General features: G+C 62.9%; 4 protein-coding genes across 11 annotated transcripts; 2 read left to right on the forward strand and 2 right to left on the reverse strand.

Moving 5' to 3' along the window:
• Nucleotides 1-52: 52 nt before the first annotated feature.
• On the reverse strand, nucleotides 53-6,281 carry ACY1 (aminoacylase 1). Of its 4 annotated transcripts, none has more exons than XM_069027594.1 (15): nucleotides 5,872-6,281; nucleotides 4,461-4,605; nucleotides 3,803-3,867; nucleotides 3,157-3,261; nucleotides 2,955-3,049; nucleotides 2,689-2,765; nucleotides 2,344-2,433; nucleotides 2,044-2,100; nucleotides 1,861-1,934; nucleotides 1,711-1,760; nucleotides 1,379-1,523; nucleotides 1,231-1,299; nucleotides 1,057-1,136; nucleotides 719-779; nucleotides 53-605 (listed from the first exon to the last, which is right to left on the reverse strand). In XM_069027594.1, the coding sequence occupies exons 1-15, from the start codon at nucleotides 6,121-6,123 to the stop codon at nucleotides 441-443; spliced, it is 1,530 nt and encodes a 509-aa protein (XP_068883695.1). In that variant the 5' UTR covers nucleotides 6,124-6,281; the 3' UTR covers nucleotides 53-440. The 4 variants fall into 4 exon arrangements, with proteins under 4 accessions (XP_068883695.1, XP_068883696.1, XP_068883698.1 ...); XM_069027595.1 differs by having other exon boundaries at nucleotides 4,461-4,593; nucleotides 5,872-5,929; XM_069027597.1 differs by lacking the exon at nucleotides 5,872-6,281 and adding an exon at nucleotides 5,765-5,865.
• Nucleotides 6,282-6,294: 13 nt separating this feature from the next.
• Nucleotides 6,295-8,147, reverse strand: ABHD14A (abhydrolase domain containing 14A). Its single transcript, XM_069027598.1, has 4 exons — nucleotides 7,501-8,147; nucleotides 7,257-7,372; nucleotides 6,727-6,962; nucleotides 6,295-6,477 (listed from the first exon to the last, which is right to left on the reverse strand). Exons 1-4 carry the CDS (start codon nucleotides 7,713-7,715, stop codon nucleotides 6,295-6,297), a joined length of 750 nt encoding a protein of 249 aa, XP_068883699.1. The 5' UTR covers nucleotides 7,716-8,147.
• Nucleotides 8,148-8,286: 139 nt separating this feature from the next.
• Nucleotides 8,287-9,891, forward strand: LOC138117373 (putative protein-lysine deacylase ABHD14B). Of its 3 annotated transcripts, none has more exons than XM_069027601.1 (4): nucleotides 8,287-8,408; nucleotides 8,589-8,813; nucleotides 8,968-9,209; nucleotides 9,543-9,891. In XM_069027601.1, the coding sequence occupies exons 2-4, from the start codon at nucleotides 8,606-8,608 to the stop codon at nucleotides 9,723-9,725; spliced, it is 633 nt and encodes a 210-aa protein (XP_068883702.1). In that variant the 5' UTR covers nucleotides 8,287-8,408; nucleotides 8,589-8,605; the 3' UTR covers nucleotides 9,726-9,891. The 3 variants fall into 3 exon arrangements, with proteins under 3 accessions (XP_068883702.1, XP_068883701.1, XP_068883700.1); XM_069027600.1 differs by having other exon boundaries at nucleotides 8,604-8,813; XM_069027599.1 differs by having other exon boundaries at nucleotides 8,288-8,408; nucleotides 8,527-8,813.
• Nucleotides 9,892-11,093: 1,202 nt separating this feature from the next.
• PCBP4 (poly(rC) binding protein 4) lies at nucleotides 11,094-17,179 on the forward strand. Of its 3 annotated transcripts, XM_069027910.1 has the most exons (14): nucleotides 11,094-11,221; nucleotides 12,645-12,760; nucleotides 13,062-13,085; nucleotides 13,164-13,196; nucleotides 13,455-13,571; nucleotides 13,658-13,786; nucleotides 14,028-14,156; nucleotides 14,409-14,483; nucleotides 14,653-14,697; nucleotides 14,843-14,918; nucleotides 15,303-15,355; nucleotides 15,781-15,950; nucleotides 16,287-16,381; nucleotides 16,511-17,179. In XM_069027910.1, the coding sequence occupies exons 2-14, from the start codon at nucleotides 12,665-12,667 to the stop codon at nucleotides 16,600-16,602; spliced, it is 1,134 nt and encodes a 377-aa protein (XP_068884011.1). In that variant the 5' UTR covers nucleotides 11,094-11,221; nucleotides 12,645-12,664; the 3' UTR covers nucleotides 16,603-17,179. The 3 variants fall into 3 exon arrangements, with proteins under 3 accessions (XP_068884011.1, XP_068884010.1, XP_068884012.1); XM_069027909.1 differs by having other exon boundaries at nucleotides 16,287-17,178; XM_069027911.1 differs by lacking the exon at nucleotides 11,094-11,221 and having other exon boundaries at nucleotides 12,736-12,760; nucleotides 13,460-13,571; nucleotides 16,287-17,178.
• Nucleotides 17,180-17,296: the final 117 nt, after the last annotated feature.

Below are 17,296 nucleotides of genomic sequence, written 5' to 3' on the forward strand. Positions count from 1 at the left end.
GGCGAGACCCTGTGGGCAGCGCCATCGTGGACAGACAGACAGACTGCTCTGCTCCAGGCTGTGCTTAGCAAGATTTATTGACAAGGAGGGTGGGCAGCACTGGCCCCAGCTCCCCCAGCAACTGAGCAGGGAGGCAGGACAAGGCATGGGCAGGCAGAGTGGGGCACTGGCCAGCCCCGCACCGCCCAGGCAGTGCAGCCAGAGATGGCACAGGGACAGGGGGAGGCACCTGGGCATGAGGCTCTGCTGGCACTTGGCCAAGGGGGACATAACCCCCCTGGGTGTCACCATCAGGCCAGCCCTGAACACAGCCAACGTGGCATGATGCCATCTGCATCCCCAGCACACTAGCAGGTATTTGCTGTGCCCAGCCCCTGCCCCTCTTTTTAAAGCCTTGGCTCTCTCTGCTTGGCACCCCCTTCCTGCCCCTTGCCAGGCACTCAGCCCTCAGCAGGCAGCGGGGGCACTGAAGCCAGGGCAGTCAGGAGGCGGGCGTAGATCTCAATGCCCCGCAGGAAGACTTGCTCATTCAGGAACTCGTTGTGGTCGTGCAGCAGCACCGGGGTGCGGTTCATGGGCGAAAAGCCAATAGCAGGGTGTCCTGCCTGGAGATGGGAAGGCACAGGGTGAGGTCAGAGCTGGCAGGGGCACCACGTGCCCCCCTTCACCTGGACACAGCTCCTGCTTGGGGCTGCAGGTCTGCTGGCATCCCACTCACCGCTCGGATGTAGCGGCTGTCAGTGGCAGCCGGGAAGATCTCGAGCTTGAGCTGCAGCTTCCTGTCAAGTGAGACCCTGTGTCAGCATGGGTGCAGGGCCAGCCAAGTCCCCTGTCCCCCTCATACCCCATGGGCAAAGAGACTGTGCCAGGACATCCCTCAGCCCTGAGGGACACTCAGTCCCATCCCTTTTGGGGGGCAACGGGGAGATGCTTTGGCACATCACAGGGCTCCCGATCCCAGCCCCTGACATGACCCCAGAGACCCCCAGGGACCACCTGGCTTCCACCAGAGGATGTCCCTGCCAGGCTTCCACCCTTCCTGGGGACACTACTTACATGTCCCTACAGACCCCACTGAAGGCCTTCCACCATGGGTCCGACTCCTCGGTGGACGTGATATGTTGGTCCATGCATTTCTGACAGAGGGAGAGGGCAGATGAAGGGGCAAGGGGGTGGCACTTGGCAGGGGAGGGACAGGCACAATATGCCGAGGTGGCTGAGACCCCTCACCTGGTGAAACTCATAGGTGACACCATCCCCAGCACCACGGCACCACGTGGCCACCTGCTCCTCGAAGGCCTGGGGCAGAGACCAGAGGAGGAGCGTGAGCAGGGTATCCTCATCCCACTCTCCTGGGTGGGGCTGGCAAGGTGCCCACCTTCAGGTCCACGGTGGGTGGGATGCGGATGTCGAAGCTGGCGGCCATCTCTGAGGGCACCACATTGAAGGAGACGCCCCCCTCCAGCATGGTCATGTTGAGTGAGGTGACGTCCCCTAGGGTCAGGCTTGAGTCGGACTTGAGCCTTGGGGGATGCAAGGGAGAGTCACTATCTGCCCCCGTGGGGAGGAGTGCTTCCCCACCCTGCCATCACGCAAAACGGGAAACTGAGGCACAGGGCAGCAGCGCCAGATCACAACCCGGCTTGGGATCCCAAGGACCCCCTTCATGGACTGAATTAAGCCACTGCCATCCCACTGCCCATCTCCTACCTCTGCTTCTCACTCTCCCTGAAGGCCAGGAAGGAGTTGATGACTTTGTGCTGGGGAGGGAAGGGCAGCGGGTGAGGACCAGCCCCATGGGCAGGGGCCTGGCAGCCCAGGGCAGCACGGGGGGAGCACAGGGTGTACCCCCTCTCTTACCATCTTCTCAGCCGCCGTGTTGCTGATGAAGCGGGACCCATGCCCGGGGCTACCCATGCACTTCACCTTTATCCCTGCAGCAGTAGGCGTAGAGGGAAGGGTGGAGCAGAAAGCCTGGGATAGCACCAGTGCCCCAGTGCCCAGGAGAGCCAGGGACAGGGCAGTGGACACACAGATACTCACACCACGGGCTCCTCTCGCCATAGAAGACACTGAAGGTGTCAGATGGGCTGGCCAGGCCTGTGGTGGACACAGACAGAGGGTCAGTGGGGCATGGGGGTGCCATGATGTGCCCCCTCTGCTCTGTCCTGGCAGCATTTTCCCTCCAGACTGGCACCATGTGGGTCACTGCCCAGGGGAAGGATCCCGCAAGGAGGTCCCTGGAAGCATGTGGCATGCTGGTGCCTGAGGAGTGATGCCAACAGGCAGAGGAGTGTGTGCCAAGAGGAGACACATCTCTGTGCCAGCCCTATCACCACTCACCCTCATCCATGGCAAAGCCCACGTTGAGCACTTTGAACTCAGGGCGCTGCACGAACATCTCCATGCCCTTGTGTCCGCCCACCTCCTCATCTGTGGGGGAAAGCCTGGCATGGAGGAAGGCACTGGGGCATCCCCCAGCCCACGACCTCCTAGGCCTCCTTCCATGCCAGCTTGGATGCCATCAGCACACCCGATGTCCTCAGACATGGAAACCTCTCCAGCCTTGAGCTAGGGGAGGTTGGAATCTGGAGAGCCTGGTGCCTGGCTGCCATGGGAGACTCCAGAGCATAACCCAGCTTCCAGCCCTTTCTGTACCTCCTGAGAGGGGACAGCCTGGGGACTCACCAGGCACAAAGGTGAGGTGGATGGTGCGGGCAAAAGACTTTCCCTCTGTCTTCAGCCTCCGGATGGCCTCAAGGTACCTGCAAGGGAAGGTAGTGTCTGGTCATTGTGGAGGAGAGGGGCTTGTGTGCTCTCAGCCACCTCAGGGCAGGTCAAGCAGTGGCACCTCTGGCCCCAGGGACCCCGAGGATAGTGGCATCCTGTCCTGCATCACTCAGAGACACCACCAGCACCATGCCCGCCCAGCGGGTGCAGAGCCCTCCACTCACTGGATGGAGACACACTTCATATCCTGGGCACCCCGGGCGTAGATGTTGCCTTGCGAGTCCTTAACTGCCTCGAAGGGTGGGTAGGTCCAGTGCTCCTGCAGGGAACAGCATCCACGATGGCAGAGGGGCACAGAGGGCACCAGCTGCCATCCACCCTGTCCTCCCCTCCATGCCCTTCCCACCCCTCACCCTGTCCCAGCACCTCAAAGACAGGCACGACATCGGTGTGGGAGTTGAGGAGGATGGAGCGCAGGTGGGGGTTCGTGCCCTGCCAGGTCAGGATCAGCACCACACGGCCCTGGCACACCTGTGGGACAAAGGTAGGATGTCACCAGGGTCCAGGATGGGGACAGAAAGGCTTGGACCAGCAGGCTGGAGCCAAAAAGCATCAGCTTAGGAAAAGTTTCTGGATGCCACCCAGCCAGTCACCCTTTTCTCCACTGGGAGAGGGAGCAGGCCTGCCTGAACCCACACAGCCAGCCAGAGCCAGCAGGTGCCAAACCTGGCTGCAATTCAGGGGAGGGAAGACAAACCCAGCATCTTCCCCTGGTGCCCGGGAGTCTCCCAGGACAGCCGGTGCCCAGCAGGAAGGATGGCCCCAGCCAACGTGACCCTGCCAGGTCCCCAGCTAATCATAGCACAGGCAGCTGCAAAGGTCAGCAGGGAGCAGCCAGAATACTGGCTTAAGGAAGGGCTCAGGTCAGCAGAGGATTACAGGCAGAGGGGATTCACTCCTGTCCAGCTCTGGGTGCAGGCAGAGGAACATCTTGGTCACTAAGGACCCAAACACAGGTGGATAGATGGATGGATGGGTGGACAGACTGGAGGCTGCTCCTCAGCTTGCTCACCTCCACTTTTTGGCAGGCCAAGCCCAGGTCGGTGCCGACACGCTCCAGAAACCGGATGGCCGCATCTGGGGAAGAGTGGGGATGCTCAGAGTTACAGCGGGGTTTCTCATTGCAACCCCCCAGGGACCCCGAGGCTCTGTGGGGTTCCAGACCAGGGAAAGAGATGACAAGAGAGGGCAGGTGCTGCAGGTCCTGGACACGGGAGGTGGCCATGAGCAGGGACGGGAGCAGCTCATCACCATCCCTTTGGGGTGAGGACTTGGGAAATAAGAATAAATTAAAAATTGAAGGGGGGTGAGTTCAGGGAGAATGTTTCTCCAGTGGAGTTTTGGGAGCTCCTCACCAATAAAATGTACTTTAGTGGGAAGACATAAATGTTAACAAAAGGAGATCACGCATCCCAGAGCCAGGGCAGCATGGAAAAGGAAGCAAGGAGCACGGGACTGGAAGAAGCAAACAGCAGCTCTGAGGGCACTTGAGACGTCCCTGCCCCAGCCAAAGGCACCAGCAGAGATAAGGTGCAAAGGAGTTCACTCCTTAACACCACCATCAAAACAGCCCCAGCACAGGACTTGGGCACCTGGGTCCAAAGATCAGGGCTGCAAAGCTGCATTGCCAGATCCCCACATGGCTCCCCATCCTGTCCCCCCATCCTCACCATAGTCAGGTTTAGGGTGGACGGTGTCAATCCTCAGGTACTCCCGGAAAAGCGTAACCGAGGGGTTCTCTGAGGCCCCTGTGCTCTTCCCGGGCTTCCCAGGTGCCATGTCTGGGACCAGGGCTGCAAAGCTCTGGGGAAAGAGCTGCAAGATGGTTAATCACCCACCGGCCCCTCCAAAGTCCGCCCTCACACTCAGTCGTCACAGAAACCAAAGGGAGATGGGGCAAAGGTCTCCCCCATGTGACTCCTGGGACACTGCCACCATGGGAGAAATCCCCCCCACTTGGGTACAGAGCAGGATGGGGTGTGCCTCCCACACTGTCCTGATTTTCTTCCCCCAAAACACATGTTCCTGCCCCAAACACAGTGCCAGGACAGGCTGTGATGCCCAGGCAAGGGGTGAAATCCAGGGAAGGGCTAGCTGGGAGGAAAGGGGGGCAACTAGATGGGGAAGTATGAAGAAGGATAGGGGGGAAGAGGGGTGTGTCAAGTAGGGAGACAGGTAGTTGGGATTAGCCAGGGGTTAGAGGTTTGGGGGAATGCTGGGGAATGCAGGCAGGGAAGGCGGGATGCTGGTGTAAGGGGGTCCAGGTAGGGAGAAGGGAACTACTGCCTGGCTAAGGGGATGAAGGAGAGCTGCAAGGAAAGGCTCTGAGGGAGCAGGGGAATGGGGGTGGTGAAGGGGGATTGAGTGTCAACAGAGATAGAGGTACTGGGGGACCACATTAGGGTGACAGGGTACTGTGGGAGCTGTTTGAGGGGTGCTGGAGGATGTGGGGTACTTAGGGGCACATGGGGGTTCAGCAGGAGGGGTGAAGGGGAACACTAGGGGGTGTATGGGAGCAGGGGCTGCAGAGAGGCTACGAGGGGTGCAGTGGGACTGTGGTTAGGGGTGCAGGGGTGCCGTGGCTGGAGGTGCTAAGGGGCACAGGTCGGGTACAGGGGTACCATGGCTGGCGTGCAGGAAGCGGCCGCAGCGGGGTGCAGGGGTACTGCAGCTGGGATGCAGGGACACCACGGTTAGAGTTGTGGGCAGGGCAGGGTCCCGCGGGTAGGGCTGCAGGGGTACTGTGGTTAGGGGTACAGGGTGAAGCAGAGGGCAGGCAGGGCACCGTGGTTAGGGCTGCAGCACGTGCGTTACTGGGGTGCAGGCGCAGCACGGGCAGAAGGGCAGAGGGGTGCTGGATACTGTGGTTAGGAGTGCAGGGGGTGCAAGATACCACGGTTAGGGGTGCAGAACGGTGCGGCAAGGGGGTGCAGGGGGGTAGACGAGGGGTGCAAGGGGGGGGGGTGCAGGATACCTTGGCCCGGGCTTGAGGGGGGCGAAGGCACCGGAGCACCCACCCGCGGGGTGCCGGGCGCTGCTGCCCGGCCCCGCTGCCCGGCCCCCCGCCGCCCCCGGCCCTACCTCAGCGCTGCTGCCGCCGGCGCTGCCCGCCCGGCCCCGCTCCGCCCGCTCCGCTCCGCTCCGCCCCGCCGGCAGCAGCGGGCAGGAGGCGGGCAGGGGCGGGCAGGGGAGGAGCGGGGGGCGCAGGAGGGGCAGGGTGCACGCAAGGGGCACAAGCCACCCTCCTGGCCCCACACTAGGGGCGGAGAGATGAGGCTGGAGCTCGAGCAGCCCCGCGGCGCTTGGGGACACACGCAGAAACCAGAGCAGCATCAGTTTATTGTCCTCGTGACAGACGACACCCTGTCGTGCCAGCAAGGGACACCTCCAGTCCTCACCCCGCTACCCTGGGGGTACCCCAAGAGGGAACAGCACCCCTCATGCCAGCTGTCTGTGTCTCCCAATCCCTTGGACGCCGCCTGCTTGGCAGGGAGGAGGCAGCGCTCACTTCAGCTGGTGCAGGAAGCCCAGCAGGGCCCGGTGGAAGTCCTCTGGCTTGTCCAGGTAGCAGGCATGGCCAGCACCGGGCAGCACGGCCACACGGTGCTTAGGGAGGTGCTGGAGGTTCTGCAGGGCCTGGGGAGCCAGGCGTGTGTCACGGTCACCATACAGGATCAGGGTGGGCGTCTTGGTAAGGGGAGAGAGAAAACAAGAGCAGCTGTCAGAGGGGTAAATGGCCACCACACTCCCCCTGGACTGTCACCGCAGGGGGCTGCAAAGCTGAGGGGAGGCAGGTGCCAGCAGCCCCATGAGCTGGGGGACACAGGTCCCTCTCACTCACCCCAAAACAGTGCCACCCTCCACATCACCCTGCAGCCGGCTGGCTCACAAGGCTCACCAATACCCAGGACAGCCCCCAAGAGCCCAACAACCCACCTGGACCCCCTGGTACTGCTCAGCAGTGTAGTCCTTGGTGCCCACAGGTGCAATGGGCACGAAGCCGGCCAGCCGGTCCCCATGTGCCAGGAGGAAGGGCAGGGCAAAGCGGCCGCTCATGGAGGGGCTGACGAGAACAGGCCTCTGCATGCCCAGCTCCTGGAGGACGTGGTCCAGGAAAGTCCTCCGGCCCTGTGCCGTCACCACCATCTCCACTGGGGGCGAATCCCCATAGCCTGGTATGGGGAAGAGGGCATAGGGTGGTCAGGGGGGCACTGTGCAGCCTGCAATGGTCTCTCCTCACCAGGGTTCAATGGCTTGTCAAAAAATGGACACTTGATGAAGCCCCAGGGTTGTACAGTCGCAGCCATCAAGGGCCCAGCACAGCAACAAATCCCGAGCACACTGCCCCAGGAATCACCAGTAGCCATCCAGAGCCCTCCCTAAAGAGATCCAGAGCCCAGCAGCGACTAAGATGAGGGACTGGAGCTGCCCAAAGTGACCAGCTAAGCACAGTGCCATGGTCCTACCGGGCAGATCTATTGCGACCGCACGGTAGCCTTCTCCAGCGAGCAGTGCCAGCGTGCCCAGGGCCTCCCACGTCTTGGAGGTGAACGCCTGGCCGTGCAGGAAGAGGACATCGGGCCTGCGTGGGGGAAGACAGGTGGGAAGGGGTTCAGGAAGGCTGCCATGCCTGCAGCGTCCAGCGACCACGGGGGCTGGTGAACACCGAGCCCAGGGCCTGCCACCCCCCATGCCGGCGGGCTGACCCACCTCCGGGGGCCGGCAGCTGCTGCGGGAGCCTCCCTGTAGAACACGGGGGGCTCTCCCGCAGCCATCCCCGTCCTCACGGTACCGTTGGCCGCGCGCCAACCCCGCTTCCCCTCGTCAGGCCGTGAGCGCCGGGCGGCCGGGAGCAAGAGGTAGAGGAGGAAAGCGAGGAGCGCCCCGAGGAGCAGCAGCGCCAGGCGGCTGCGGGCAAGCAGCATCTCCGCTCCCGCTGGAGAAGGACAGCGGCAGCGCGGGGCTGCGGGACCCGGCCCCGCTGCTGCGGGGGGGGCAGGTCCCGGTCCCCGCTGCTCTGCTCGACCCCGGCCCTACCCGAGCCCCCCCCGGCGCTGGCGGCCCCGCTCGGCCCCGCTCGGCCCCGGCCCCGCCGTGCACGGCGCCGCTGAGCCTTCGGGCTCCGTCTGGCGGCAGCCCGCGGCGCTGCGGCCCCGAGGGATGGAGCGGCAGTGGAGCCCTTCCTCGGGGATGGGCTGGGGCTCGGCTAAGCTCGGCAGAGCTCGGCTATGTTCATCAGGGGCTCGGTGGCTCTGGCCAGAGCTCGGGCAGGGCTCGGGTTGGGCTCAGTCTGGCTCGGCGGAGCTCGGGTTCTGCTCTACAGCGCTCGACCTGGCTCGGTAGAGTTCGGGTAGGGCTCGCCTTCGCTCGGCAAAGCTCGGCTTCACTCGGCAAAGCTCGGCTTCGCTCGGCAAGACTCGGCTACGCTCGGTAAAGCTCGCCTTCCCTTGGCGGGGCAGGGCTCGGCTCTGCCCAGTGGTTCCCGGGGCCGCCCCGGACCTTGCGCTCCGTGAGGCGGTGCCGCCGTTCTCTCGCCGCCCCGTCGGTCTTTGGCCCCCAGTCCCGTGGGGCAGCGGGGAAGAGGCAAGAGGGGGTCGGCCCCGTGCGCGGAGCAGCAGGTAAGGGCTGCAGACCCGTGAGCCCGCCTGGCACATCAGTGACCCCGCTGGTGCCACCACAGTGAAGGTGATGCCGGTGTGACCGCTCACAGCCCTCCTGCCTTCCTGCCACTGCCAGGCCTCAACAGCAGCAGAAGGCCTGTCAGCCCTCCTGTTCCCACCTGTCACCCCACTGAACAGCCCCCCGGCCCTCAGGCATGGCCACCCCGCGGATCACTGAGAGCACCGTCACAGTGCAAGGACAGACCCTCTTCTACCGCCAAGCTGAGCCAGCCCAGGCAGTGCCCAAGCTGACAGTGCTGCTGCTGCATGGCATCCGCTTCTCCTCCGAAACCTGGCTGCAGGTGGGGACGCTCGCCACACTGGCCGAGAACGGCTACCGAGCTGTGGCCATCGACCTGCCGGGTAAGGTGTGGTGAGCAGAGCCCTAGAGTCAGGTGGGGTAGTCACCGGCTTGTAGTGTCAGGATGGCAACCCCGGTGTTGTGCTGTGCTGGCTTCTCCCAGTCACTGAGGTGGTGTGGAGCCTGACAGGGCCACTTCTGTCTCCCACAATTCAGGGCTGGGGCGCTCAAAGGATGCCGTCGCACCAGCGCCCGTGGGCCAGCCAGCACCGGCAGCGTTCCTGAAGGCAGTTTTGGAGGCTCTGGGCCTGGGTCCAGCTGTGGTGATCAGCCCATCGCTCAGTGGCATGTACTCACTGCCCTTCCTCTTAGAGCACAGCCACCTGTTCAAGGCCTATGTACCTGTGGCACCCATCTGCACTGAGAAATTCACGGCGGAGCAGTATGCCCAAATCAAAGTACGGCCTGGAAGGACACTGGGGAGGTCAGGGAACTGGGAGGGGATGGTGAAGAGGGGACCCTGGTACTGGGGCTGGGCAGGGGAAAGGCCAAGTGGGCCAGAAACCCTGTTGCCACTGAAAAAGGGGAATGTGATGATGAAGGAATGTAAATGTGAGGTAGTGGGAGGGAAAGAGGGGACAATTGGAGACCCAGGAGTCTGAGCTTCAGTTTCCCTTTGTCATACTGGGTGGGGGAGAAGGGCAAGTGTCTCCCCTCCAGGGTGTCCCTGGCCAGGAGGAGCGAGGGCCTGGGTGACACTTGCAGGCTCAGGGTGCGTTCCCCCTCTGCAGACCCCCACGCTGATCGTGTACGGGGACCAGGACGTGGAGCTGGGGCAGACCAGCCTGAACAACCTGCGGCACCTCGCTGAGCACCAGGTGCTGATGCTGCAGGGTGCAGGACACGCCTGCTACCTGGACAAACCCAGTGAGTGGCACCATGGACTCCTGGCCTTCCTGCAGCAGCTGAAATGAACAGGATGGGACCTGGTTAGGGGGATGTGGCCAGCCCACCCACCCCTCTGCCTGCACATGCACCCTTGTGCCAGCCCAGGTGCGCTCGGCTGGCACTCACACTGTACTGGCCCACACCAGCACCCACCTCTCTCGAGACCAAATAAAACCCCAAGCTCTGCCACTACTTTCCTGCCACCTTCATCCTGCTTCTTTTCCACCTTTCCCACCTCCTTCCCTCATGCCCGCCTCCATGGCTGCTGTCCCACACAGGTTTGGGGGGTGACAGCAGGGAAGATGCAGCCTCTGAGGGATGTTACATTTGGGACTTGTGGGTGGGTGAGTGCCAGCCTTGCTGGAGCCCACCCATCACTTCTGACAGGACCCCCATGAACCTCAGACAGTGCTAAAGGAGGTCCAGGGCTGTGTTCAGGGACAGGTAGGTCCCTCAAGGTAGTGACAGCCGTGTCCCCAGCCTGCCAGCCTCCTCTTCATCCTCTTCCTCCTCCCACCCCTCCTGGCACACACCCAAGTCCAGGGTAATCCACAGGGGCTTAAAAGGGAACTGCCAGCCCCGGCAGGCTCCTGCCCCTGGCAGCATCCACCCAGCACCCTGAGGAGGTGGGGGGCGATTTACCCAACATGAACAGATGAGGGGGCGGGCGGGGAGGCCTGACAGACAGGGGGACAAGACCCCTGCCTGCCACCTGCATCCTCTGCCTTTGGTGCTGCTGCACCGGGCACTTGGGGGCACAGATGGAGCCGGCAGCAGGGTGCCCCCCCAGTACCCCCCCTTCCCCAAGCTTGCCTGGGCTTTAGCTGCTTACGCCAAGGCGCAGGAGGATTTAGTGGGGGAGGTAATGGGGGGGGCACTTTTCTGTGGGTGCAGGATGCCCATGTAGGGGACACAAGGCAGTGCCAAGGGTGCAGGAGCTGATCCCTGCCCTGGCAGTACGGCAGGACCCCTGTCTGGAGCATCCCTGTCCCCCCAGATGGCTCAGGTCCCCTGTTGCTGTCCCAACCCCCCCATGCAGGGGTGCCTCCTGCCTTTCCAGGCGCTACCTCACAGCAGCAGCCCGGGGTGCCAGCGGGCCCCTGGGGTGCCAGCTGCCCCATCCCTGCCCGCTCCGGTGTCCTTGAGCCCTCGAGCCCTGCCAGCTGATCGGCTTCCAGGAAAAAAACCACGCAATTACAAAGAGGGGCGATGTGTGAGCCAAAGGGAGGGGGGCCGGGGGGGCCAGGAATGTCCCCAGCGGTGGCAGATGGCCTTACCCAGGGTGCATTGTTCCTTTTAGTGTCTCTTATCCGCTGTAATAGGATCCCGGAGGGAGGGATGTGGGAGAGGGGAAGAGCGAGGGGGGCCCCGGCGTGGACCGGGGTGGGGGCCGGGGCTGCCAGCTTGGCCCTGGCCTGTCAAGCGGCTCATTGTTCCTGCCCCGGGTGTCACTGGGCGCCGCCGGGGACAATGTGGTACTGAGCGGGGCGGCCGGCGGTGGAGGGACGAGGCGCACGGAAAGGTACCCGCCAGGCCCCACTCCGCGGGGACCAGAGGGCTTGGGGCGGCCGGGAGGGCGTGCAGAGAGAGAGGTTTCCCCAGGAACGGGGTGGGGGCTTCCTCCTATCGTCCCCCCTCCCTTTGCCACCCGAAGGTGCCCCGAAGGACGGGCGGTGCCCAGCTTGGTGGCTGTCCCAATGGCAGGTGGCCTGTGCCCATCACCGGGGCCTTTGGCGTCCCTGCCAGCCTGGCTCACCTGGGGGAGAGCACCCCCCTGCCCGCAGACCCCCCACGCGTTGTCTGTGGCGGTGGGGGGACATTCGTGGCCCTGCTGCGTTCCCTCTGTCCCACCGCCAGCCCCGTCCTTCTTCCGCCGGCGGGGTCTTTTGTCCCTGGCGGATTCCTGCTGCCATTCATCCCCGGGGGACTGGGGACCCCGGCCGGCTGCGCGGTCCCTGCCGGCACCGCACACAGCTCCGGATGCCGCGGGCAGGGGTTACAGCGGGGTGCATCCCTCCCCCTCCGCCCCACTTCAGTCTCCCCTGCATCAGGAACGGGAATATTCCCCTTCTTCAGTCTCTCCACCTTTCTCCAGCCCGCGGTAACAGGAGGGTGGAGACGGGGCGTTCAAACCACTCCGGGGGTGCGAGCCATAGCACTTAGGGGGTGCGCCACCCCCACCCCCCACCCCCCCCGTTACCCTGATGCAGGAGATGTGCTGTAGCGGTGACGAGTCCTGCCAGCACCTAAAATAGCCGCCCCCCCCCCCCCCCCCGCCATGCCCGCGGACACGGCCCCAGCCCCAACACGGGTGCTTTGTTTCAAAGCTGCTTGGCATCGCCCAGCTCGCCGGGAGCCAGCGGTGCCGCAGCCGCCCACTCGGGCCTGGACACGCAGTAATTGTCCTCCTCCCAGGGGCACTGGCCGCCCACGGCCACCCGGGAACAGGGTCCGGGGGGGCCCTGGGGTGCTCTGGGAAGGGACAGGGTGCAGCGGCATCAGTCAATGGGCATCATGCTGTGGTTTGGTTGGGGTGGTCCCCATCAGGGAGCTTGCCTCAGTTTCCCCTGGGGCTTTGCACATGGGCAGGGGGACAGACCACCTCTGCTCTCCCCACTCCAGCAAGCGTCTGCAAACAGAACCCTATCCTACAGCCATGCTCCACACACCTTGCCGCTTTCCCCTGTACCCATCCAGTTCCTGGCTTTGCGTGAGACAGACTGAAGGCAGCTCAGGCAGACACACAGCAGCGGGTCCCTTTTGGGGGTGCAGGGTGCCCGTGGGGTGCCATGGGGCCATGTGAACCTCCCCTGCCAGAGCAGGGCACAGTGCTGCCCCTGCCTCAGTTTCCCCATTTCCCAGCTGTAGGATTTTCAAGCTGCAGATCTGGGGGTGGGGGGCTAGCTGGGGCATCCCCCCTTTCTGAAGACCACCATGTCCCACAGGCACATCTCGCCCTCCCGCCATGGCATCGCCGGACGGAGCCAGTGGCATGGGCGGCAGTCCCGAGGAGACGGAGCTCAGCATCACCCTGACCCTCCGCATGCTCATGCACGGCAAGGTAATGGCAGGGGGCTCAGTGCCACTGGGGGGTTAGTGATGCCTGGGGTGAAGGGCCATGTTGGAGCTCCAGCTCCTCACCATGCCCTGTTTTCTTCCCCTGCTCCCAGTCTCCCCTGGGAATAGCATTCCCAGAAGGATTTCTTTCCCCATCCTAGGCCAGGGAGGGGCACATTCCCATGCCCCAGTGTCACCCAGTGTCCCTAGGGCAAGGTCTGCCTGTTGCCAGGCTGTGGGCAGAGGAGGGATGTGGCAGGCAGGGAGCTGCCTGCTGACAGTGCCACTCTTGTCTGCCTTTGCAGGAGATCGGCAGCATCATTGGCAAGGTAAGATTTGGGGTCCTGTGTGTTGCCAGCCCTTGGCTCCCCTGGACCTGACCACCCACCCTGTTCCTTTACCTGCAGAAAGGAGAGACTGTTAAGAGGATACGAGAGCAGGTAAGGGCATGCTGATGGGCTGCCAGGTCCTGCTGCCTGTTGGGCCTATACCCGGTGGCTCCCATGTGCCTGGCCCCCTAAATCCCAGGTGGAACCAGGGAAAACAAAGCGGCACCCCAGGGAAAGCTGCCTGGGGCAGGTGGGAGGGGGAAGGCTCAGGCTTGAAGGCATCAATCTTCCCCTATGAGGCTATCCCTGGGAGAAGTAATGAAGTACAGGGCTTGTGACGTCCCTAATGGGGTGTGACACTGTCCCCAGAGCAGCGCACGCATCACTATCTCGGAAGGGTCCTGCCCTGAGCGCATCACCACGATCACCGGCTCCACCGATGCCGTCTTCCGCGCTGTCTCCATGATCGCCTTCAAGCTGGAGGAGGTAGACAGCCCTCCTACATCCCCGCCAGGTGCCCCCACACCTGCGGGATCCTGGGGGTCTGACTCTGCAACCCACATCCCTCACAGGACCTGGGAGCAGGGGGCGATGGGGTGTCAGCAGGCAGAGCACCCGTGACCCTGCGTCTCGTCATCCCAGCCAGCCAATGCGGTTCCCTCATCGGCAAGGCGGGAGCTAAGATCCGGGAGATCCGGGAGGTGAGGCTGAGGGCAGCCTGGATGTGGGATCACCTTTTTCCCCTGGAGGCACAGAGCCCTGGGTGTGGGGGCTGCCACAGTTCCACAGGGGCTGGGGGAGGTGATGCAGGAGAGGGAGCACCACCCTGCAGGTTCTGCAATGGTCCCTGGGGGCTCAGGAGGGGGACAGGGGAGGTGTGAGGTGCTGAGCCCTGGCAGGGAGTGGTTGGAGGATGCCAGCATCTCTCTTTGCGTCCTGCAGAGCACAGGGGCACAGGTGCAGGTGGCTGGTGACTTGCTGCCCAACTCCACTGAACGGGCTGTCACCGTCTCGGGGGTGCCAGACACCATCATCCAGTGCGTGAGGCAGATCTGCGCTGTCATCCTGGAGGTACCTGCCAAGCCCCATGCCCAGCCCAGGGGGCATCTGCTACCCACCTCCCCCTCCCCAAGGCTTCCCATGCCCATCTGGACCCAAACACCAGGGTCCCCCTGTGTGGAAACCCATAGGCGCACCCTGCCTTCATGGTGCTGGGGGCTATGCCCAGCTTGCTGGAGGCATAAAGGGGCAGAGGGTCCTTGGGGCTACAGGGGCATTCAGCTTCATCTCTCATCTCCTCCACCTCCTTCCTTCTGTCTCCAGTCGCCTCCGAAGGGGGCCACCATACCCTACCACCCTGGTCTCTCCCTGGGCACCATCCTGCTCTCTGCCAATCAGGTAAGAGGCCACAGCATCTCCAAGGGCATGAGGTGGCCAGGGGGGCAGCCTCTGACAGCAAGGGGAAACTCTGGTGGGCTCAGGGTAGTCTCTCTGTCCCAGGAGGGAGTGACCTGAGACAATGGTCCCCACCTGGCTCCCCACTGATGCCCCTTTTTTCTCTCCCCAGGGCTTCTCCATGCAGGGCCAGTACAGTGGGGTCTCTCCTGCAGAGGTGAGTCTGTCCCTGTAGCAGCGGGGTCTGTGCCCACCAGGATGGGTGCTGCTGGTAATACCTGTCTTGGGAGGCACTGGGGCACAGGGGACCCTCTGCCATCACCCCTAACACCACCTTCCTCCTCTTTGCACTGCCTGGGCAGGTGACAAAGCTGCAGCAGCTGTCAGGGCATGCGCTTCCCTTCGCCCCCCTGGGCCATGCACCCACCATGATGCCAGGTGAGCATCTCCCATGCTCCCCCCAAGGCTGGGGGTGTGGGTGCCCCTCCTGATCCACCCTGACACCTGGCCCTGATGAAGGGGTTTCCATCCTCTGCACCCTTCCCAGTCCCAGCCCCCCCAGCATGTCTACCTCCCCCCCCAGCACAACCCTGTCATTGTTTTCTTGGGGTCCCTGCACCCACCAGTGCTCCCCAGTCCTGCAGTGGGAGAGCACCAGCACCAAATTATGACTTGTCTATGTCCTGTCGTCCCTGCCTCTCCCCAGGGATCCTCCAGTTTTGTCCCCAGGGCCACTGACCACCCCAGTATGGGGCTGGGGTAGGGGCACAGTTACTGGAGACCTGCCCCCCCCATTGCTAACATGCCTGTCTCTCTCTCCAGGTCTGGATGCCAGCTCCCAGAGCAGCTCCCAGGAGTTCCTGGTGCCCAACGACGTATGTATTGGTCTGGGAATGACATGGGAGACCACAACTTGTCCCCACCCATGTGTCCCATCCCAGAGGCACTTTGCAGAGGCCAGCACCCACTGGCCCACACAGTGGAGGCTCTGCCAGAGCTTAGGAGCAGGAGGGAGTAGCTGGGGCAGAAGAAAAGGGAAACTGAAACACAGGGCAGGGGGAAAGGGTTTGGCCAATGCCAAGGAATGGCCTTGACATGTGGCACAATGCCAGCTAGAGGGATTTGAGTGAGACCAAAAGCAAGGTTTGCCCAAGGAAAGCAGTGACCTGCCCTCCCAGTGCCTTCCACAGTTTCACCAACCCTCTGAGGTGTCAGGTGTGTCCGGGTGAACCCCTGGGAGCTCCCTGCTTGGCAAGACTGCTCTGGCTGCTCCTGGCTCACCCCATCCCTGCCCCTTCAGCTCATCGGCTGCATCATCGGCCGGCACGGCAGCAAGATCAGCGAGATCAGGCAGATGTCGGGCGCCCATATCAAGATTGGCAACCAGACCGAGGGCTCCAGTGAGCGGCATGTGACCATCACAGGGACCCCTGTCAGCATCACCCTGGCTCAGTACCTCATCACAGCCTGGTAGGTGTCAGCCTGGGAGGGACTCATGCTGGGTGCTAGTGTGGGGTGGCACTTCTCCAGCACCCCAAGGCAGCTTTTGGAGGATACCCCCACCACAGCATCCTCAGGAAGGATGAGCTGGGTGGTGCTTTGAGATCCTGAGGCGGTAGGTGCAGGACCCGAGACTCTCCAGATTTGAGCCCCAGCTTTTTAATCCTGCTCAGTGGGATATCCAGGATGTGCCATGGAGACATGTGCCAGAAGGGATGGGGCACGTGCTTCCTGCACCCTAACGTGGTGGGAGAACCACTCTGTCACCATGGTACTCACCATCATCCTTCTCTCTTGCTTCCCCAGCTTAGAGACGGCTAAATCTACCTCCCAGGTGCCACCAGGCCCTGGCTCCATGGACCTCGGCATGGGCTTCTCCCAGCCCCTCGCCCCAGGCTCCGGTGCGGCACTTCCCGCCGTTGCCCCAGCCCCCCCAGCCCTGCTGGGCACCCCCTATGCCATCTCCCTCTCCAACTTCATTGGCCTGAAGCCGGTGTCCTTCCTGGCACTGTCCCCATCCTCCATGGCAGGTCCCAATGGTGGCACCACCACTTACACGACCAAGATCTCAGCAGCCAACGGCACCAAGAAAGCTGACCGGCAGAAGTTCTCGCCCTACTGAACCCCACTGGTGGGTGGGTCAGGGGGTCCAGGGTGCTCCTCAGTAGCAAGGACACCTTCCCACCACCCACCCTGACCTCAGCCTCTGCCAGGTGCCCCATGTCCCCCACCCCAGGGAAGGGAAGGGTCTTCCTGGTGGTGATGCCCGCTGGAGGAAGGGGCTGTTTCGTTGCCTGCTGCTCATCCCAGCAGCGCTGTGCCCCCCTCCCTGATTTTCTGCACAGAGACCATGTGTACTGGTAATGGGTGGGGAGCCTATCCCTGCTGGCCTAGGGTCCCTTCTCCCAGTGCCCTGTGCTGGTGTGGGACCCCTGCCTCCTGCTCCTCACCCTGCCTGCCCTGCCATCCTGCTCACGCCCACACTCCATCTGGCACCCAAAAGCCAGGTCCCACTGGATGAGGACTGCCTGGCCTCTCCAGGAGTCCCCTGTCCACTGGCTCTGGTGGGGGGCCCTTGCTGGGCCACCCTGGGGCAATCGCCTCCCAGCAACCCCATCCAAGAGCCAGTCCCTGCTGGCTTGGAAATGCTGTATATATATGAGTCTATATTTTTTCCTCCTTTGTAACTTATCAATGGTTTAATAAAAAGATAAAATTTACAAGAAAATAACAATAACAACAAAAATAATAATAATATTCCCCACCCTGGATGGAGACTTCCCCCAAAGCAGGGGTGGCCCCAGCTCCTGGGTACT

This window comes from Aphelocoma coerulescens, chromosome 12 (assembly GCF_041296385.1).
Source record: "Aphelocoma coerulescens isolate FSJ_1873_10779 chromosome 12, UR_Acoe_1.0, whole genome shotgun sequence".
Classification (NCBI taxonomy): domain Eukaryota; kingdom Metazoa; phylum Chordata; class Aves; order Passeriformes; family Corvidae; genus Aphelocoma; species Aphelocoma coerulescens.